Below are 6000 nucleotides of genomic sequence, written 5' to 3' on the forward strand. Positions count from 1 at the left end.
AAGCTGAGTGGTCTGCCTCTCCTCTGCCCTTTGCCATTAATCTGCAACGATTGGAAGCAGGTGACTGCACACTTGACTGCTTGTGTCCTGTGCTACAGCTGCTATGCAGAAAGCAGCACATGTAAACATTTGCATGATTCGTGCCTCCTAAGAGTCTCTGTGGGCTGCACATGGCATTTAGGCAGCACTTTCACAACCCCCTTTGTGCACGGTGTTGCTCTGCTGTATTAGCACACAGTTAAACTGGAGGGATCCACTAAAATGGCTGGAGATACCCTCCAACGTTTGGTAAGAGCCATTATTTACTTCAAGACTTTTTCATTAATTATCTTAGAAGAATTTCAAAACAACTTCTGAAGGATTTTGTCCAGTTCATGGTAAACACTTAACATTGTATAAGAATCTCAATTTATTATCTTCCAGCTTACAAGAAAAAAAAAAAAAAAGAAAGAAAAAAACCCACAAATAATACCCCAGCAACCTAATAACTTGCTTTCTGTACAAGTTTGGTTGCCTCCACAACAGGTTGGTTAAAAAAGGCATCTGATCACCTATCACATAGCAACTGAAAATGTTTGCAGTGTCCTAACTCCTTCTGCCTAAAAGTTAAAGAAAAGATTACACAAAGGTCATGTAGATGTGGAACCACTACATTAGAACATATTAAAGCTGCAAATATTGACTTGGATTTTACCTGGCTGTTTTGAAATATAATTTTACCCTAACAGTAAACAGTTTTCAAACTTCAGTGTCTGGTATTAAAATCTAAAGATCCTACAAACAACCAGCCTTGCTGCAGTAGATAGTGTGAAGCTTTAAGCAGTTAAGAAACAAGGAAGAAAGCAATGAGAAAGGCCCATTTCAAAACCATGGTACTTAAACCCCATTAATTTATGATTGCTTCTGTACTATCTGTGCTATCATCACACCATATAATCCTTTCAGCACATACAAACAAGAAATCCACCTGAGAGTGGTCATGTATGCAGTGTCACTATTAGCAAACATGTCATTAACAAACCTAATTAGGATGTGTATGTCATGTAAGTGTTAGCATTTAATACACGAATATCAGCTATATAAAAGTGTTTCTCAAAACACCAAAGTGATTATAACAGAAATAGAACATGATTTTAAACTGAAAGAAACCAAGAATCAATAGAATCATCAAAACTTTAGGAAACATGGATTATTGTTATTAATTAACATTCTGAGTATTACAATGAGCACTTCTAAAATTTTCTTCAAAAATGTCTTGCTTTAACACGAATCAATAATCACTGCTCTGTGGATCAAAATAGAAGTCATGACATATTTCCAACTCTAGGGGCATCAGCAGCTGTTGCTATACGGCAAAAGAGCTCAAGTGTTATAAACATATACGTAGACTGCCGTCTTGATTTTTCTGTAAAACCAGATGTCAGTAATCCGATGAGATGTAACCAAATAATCGTGAAAAATTTATATTTCACCACGCTTGTTATGAAACATCTCCATTATAACCGGGAAAAAAAAGCACTGTCAGTTTATAAAACAACACAGATGTAAGTTATGGTTATTTTCAGGGTGTTTTTCAGCTATATTTAGAGATTTCTGTGCATCTGCTGGCTTTGTCTGTCGATGCCCGATTTGCCTTTGACCGACTCTCGGCTCGGCACTGCAGGACTGTGCTAACGAGCCGGCTGTGTCTGACACACGAACTGCAGCATTCCCACAGCAAAAGCACTCGGCTACGGCGTTTGTCTCCTTCCATCCAGCCGAGACAATGGGAAGCCGAAGGGCAGGCAGGACACGGGGCTGGAGCCCCCCTTGGCGGGGCACCCTCCGCACCCCGCTCCCACTGGCATTCCCCGAGCTGAGCCCGAGTACCTGGGTCCTTTCCCACCCCCCAAAATGACAGGGGAGGGGGTAAAGAAACGGAGCGATAACATCGAAGCCAAACACCGGGCTACTTCTAATCCTACAGACAAAACAAACAAAAAGCAATGTACTGATAAGCCCTTTACCTCGTTCCGGCTTCATCTTCCCTGCTGCCTCAGCGAGGTCTGACAGGGCCGAGGTGCCGTGCGGCTGTCCCCGCGGAGCCGGGCTGTGGCTGCCCCGGCCGCCGGTGTCACTGTGGCCCCGGCAGCGGGCACGGCGGGCGGGAGGCGGCCCCGCCGCTACGGCAGCTGGGCCGGCGGGCCGGCCGGGGGAGGCTGCGCGCCGGCGGCCTCTGCCCGCGCCCGGCCAGGGTGTCCTTCCGTGACACGGCGCCGCGCGGGGCTATTTATAACCTGCTGGGGAAAAAAATCCCACAACAACAGACCTCGGCTCACCCCCGGCCGCGCCGGCTCTGAGTCACCGCGGCCCCGGGCGACGGCAGCCCCTGCCGGAGTCCCCTCCCTCCTGCCCGCCCGCCCGCCTGCCCCGAGGAAGGCAGCGAGCGGCCCCCCGCCCGCCCCGTCGGGGCCGCGGCCCCCGCCCCGTCACGGGCCGGCGGCTGGCGGCGAGGGGCTGCGCCGCACCTTCATGCCCGGCCCCGCCGCTGCCCCCGGGCTGCCGGGCCGTGCCCCCGCGCTGCGCCCCGGTCACACAGGCCGCCCCGCCCGCCCAGCGCGGATCTCCATGGCTCTGCCTCCGGCCCTGCCTCCTCCTCCTCGCCGCTGACTAACTCCCCTCCTCTCCGCCGGGCACTCCCCGCCTCCCGCCGAGCGGGGCACACACATCACAGCCCGCCGGCGAGCACGGCACGGCACAGGGCAGGGCAGAGCGAGCCGAGGCAGCGCAGCTCAGCCGGGGGTACCCGCCACACTCGGCCTCCAGCGACCACCGCCCGCCGGGACCGCGGGCCCCGCTGCGCCCGCCCCGCGCCGCACTCATCCCGCCCCCGGGCGGGCCTGCCCGGCCCACAGCAGTCCCACGTGCCGCACGGCGGCCAATGTCCCGCGCCCGCCCATCCGCCCGCCGTCGAGCAGCTCGGTTGTCACAGCAACAGAGCGCGGCCGCGGTACGGCGCGGTCCGGTCCCGCCCGGAGCGCGGTGCCCGCTGTCCCGGGACACCCGTGCCCTGCGCTGCAAACGGCGCCGCTGGGTTTATGGGTGTGCGCGAACGGCCTCGTCCCTTCGCCCCTAACCCCCCTCCAAGTGCTGTGGCAGCCGGGCTCCTGCCCCGGGGACGGGAGCGGCCCCTCGCTCACTCACTCACCCGGCTCCGGCGGCGGCTGGCGCGGCCCCTCACCCGCGCCGTTCCCGCAGCGCCGCCAGCCGCTACCCGGCCTCCTTCCCGCTGCCCCCCGCACACGTGTCCTGCCACGCGTGTGCCCGCAGGAGCCCATGGCCGCCGGGGTTAAATGCTCGCGTGTCCGCAGAGCGGCGATCCCAGGTGTGAAGCGCCCGCCGGGCCGCAGCTGAGCCCCCGCCCGCTCACCCCTCACCCTGCGGGCCGCCCCTGCCCCGGGGCAGCGCTGCCCGCGCCCGCCCGGCCCTGCCCGGCGGCATGGCTCACTTCACGCTGATAACAACATTGTGCGGAGGAACAATGGAGTCAGCTGGGCTGCGGTTACACAACCGCATTAATCCGGCAGAAATACAGGTTTTACTGAAAGGGATGGTTCGGCGCCTTCGCTCACGTCAGGCCTGCCTAGTATAGCAGCTCAGGACCGGGGCTCCCAGTGCAGACCCCTTCCCTGCCCGTGCCCCAATCACCCCCCATCGCTGTAGGCTCACTGCTAAATGCACCACGGAGAACGGGGAAACAAGCGGCCCTGGTGATGGGGATCCTCCTTTCTCCAGGGGCACAGATCTAGGCCGGCTAAAGTGACCTCTAGAGAGGAGAAAGAACTGCTCGAAAGGAGAAGCAGTACTGCAGAAGGGCTGGAATGTCAAGGTACAGCTCACCTGGAGGCTGTGCCACTGCCAGGGCAGGCCCCATGGACAGCTCTGTTACTCAGACAGGGACTCGGTCAGAAAGACAGATGAAACAATGCAGTGTGTGTCATGCTTTTAGACGGTCCTACAGGTGGGATGTACATAGACCCTGCCACATCTCCAGTCATTACTCTGGTAATTCCTTCCACTGGGATTGTTTACAGACATCCCATCCTATAGCCTGGGCCCTATGGGAGGCACTCACTCCCTACAACAGGGTGACTGATACATACTCAAGTCTTCTGACTCTTGTGCATGGCCTAGCCAGTTCCTGATTCTTTCTAGTGTGCCAGCATCCCTGCAGATGTGTGTACATCTGGGCTCTGCACAGCCACTCTTTTCTCACAGCTAGCTGAGCATGTACTGGAGGTATTGCAAAGAGTGTAAAGTTCCAGAATAACTCAGTTCTGCACTGTTTGGCTTGTGTGAACTGCACCTATTTCCCTCTCTCATTTATCAGTTGTGTATCATTACACTGGGAGGGTGCTTCACAGAATATAAACTGGGCAGTAAACACCTCTCAATTCAGTCAGGGCAGATGGGAGGTTCAGTGCTTTGATTTTGCACTCGTGAGTACATGAGTGTCACTTCTGTTGCTGTGTGACTGCTGTGGACGTGTTTGGTAATTACAGATCTCAGAGCTCTCTGCCGGATGCAATGTAATTGCACATGTGGCAATCCAGAATTATAAAAGGAAGAATTTGACTGAGCAATAAATACTGTGGGTGCATGCAGATGAAGTTCAGCGTGACTGCAGTGGGCATGATTCAGCCACCTGTCAGATCCTCCTAGTCATCCTAATGAAAAGTCACATCCTTTAGGACACTAATTGTTGCTGTAGGACACTGCAAATTAGTTTGTACCTCGTTCTAATATTGGTTTTACAGCCAAAACCAAATCTGCCTTTCTACTATTTAATTACAATTGTAGCTATTTAGCCATTAAGCTTCACATACTATTTTTTAATAGCTTTAAAAGTTTTAATCTCACTTTGGCACTTTTTATAAAACAGCTCATCAGACATAAACGGACCCTATTTCCAGGAAAATGCTATCTCAAAATACTTTTTTCTATTTTAATTAATGAGCCAGCTAGCTTCCCACTACCTTGTAGTTCTTAGGAGTTTAAGCCAATGGCAAATTAATTGCCAGCCTGAAAACCACTTATCATTAAAAAAAGTTTTAGGCATATGACAAGAGAAAGCCACATCTGGCGTGCAGTGCTACTCTGTGTGACCATGTAGGAGACTTTGGGTTCAGCTTCCACTCCTGAGTCAGTGCATTCCTGGACCCTGAGAGCCGTGGGGATGTCTGAGATACATCCTTCAGGTCCTGCTTCACTTCAGATGAAGGACTTTTCCCTTTTGACCATATAGACACATAATTGAGCTGAAAAAAGCAGAACATAAAATTATTTGAGAGATCTAATTATACAATATTCCCCATGTAATAATAAAAGCAAAATAATGATAAACATCCCAAACAAATTTGTGGACTCAGTTTGGGTAAAACAGCTAAAAATGTTCTTGAACTCATAATTTTTGTCCCAGTCACAAAAAAAAAATAAAAATAGTACATGAATACACAGAAAAAATATGGGATAAGGGGCTTCCACCACAGAAATTTGCTTACACACACTTGGAAATCTAATGAGAGCAATGACAGTACTGAAATGAATCTCTGACCTCAGAAGCTTAGCATCAAGTTAAATATCCAAAAAGCACATGGTTGCATTACACATCACACAAAAGCAGGATTAGCTTAGAAACACAAACAGAACTTTGACTGCCCTCCCACTGCCAAGTTTAGACCTACACATACTTCTGGGAGCAGGGACAAAACCAGGTTTCTTATCCATTTCTGTCTCAGGTAGGTGTGAGAGCTTAGGCTGTATGTAGCCTCTGTGTGGACAAAGTGGCTCTGGCACAAACAGTGCATGAATTTTGGTGGCTGCTCCTTTCCTGGTGGAAACCTTAACAGGGCCACCCTATCCTTTTCCTGAAATGTGCCAGACCTTTATTTCTCTTGTGAACAGTAACCACATGTGAAACTTGTCTCAAATGGGCCATTGGATTTTAAAATGTCCTCACCT

The 6000-nt window shown here is 51.4% G+C and overlaps 1 protein-coding gene across 3 annotated transcripts in view; it reads right to left on the bottom strand.

Annotated features, from left to right (window-relative positions):
- The window catches only part of ATOSA (atos homolog A), a 46869-nt gene extending 43996 nt beyond the window's left edge, over nucleotides 1–2873 (bottom strand). Inside the window, exons 1-2 of one of the 3 annotated variants that reach the window (XM_074549363.1) lie at nucleotides 2508–2873; nucleotides 2007–2276 (exon numbers count right to left, since the gene is read on the bottom strand). In XM_074549363.1, the coding sequence (XP_074405464.1) occupies nucleotides 2007–2022 (16 nt within the window). In that variant the 5' untranslated portion in view covers nucleotides 2023–2276; nucleotides 2508–2873. Of the gene's footprint in view, nucleotides 1–2006 lie in introns of all 3 variants that reach the window. The other 2 variants (XM_074549364.1, XM_005483332.4) reach the window with 2 other exon arrangements.
- Between the last annotated feature and the right edge of the window lie 3127 nt (nucleotides 2874–6000).

This window comes from Zonotrichia albicollis, chromosome 11 (genome assembly GCF_047830755.1).
Source record: "Zonotrichia albicollis isolate bZonAlb1 chromosome 11, bZonAlb1.hap1, whole genome shotgun sequence".
NCBI lineage: Eukaryota > Metazoa > Chordata > Aves > Passeriformes > Passerellidae > Zonotrichia > Zonotrichia albicollis.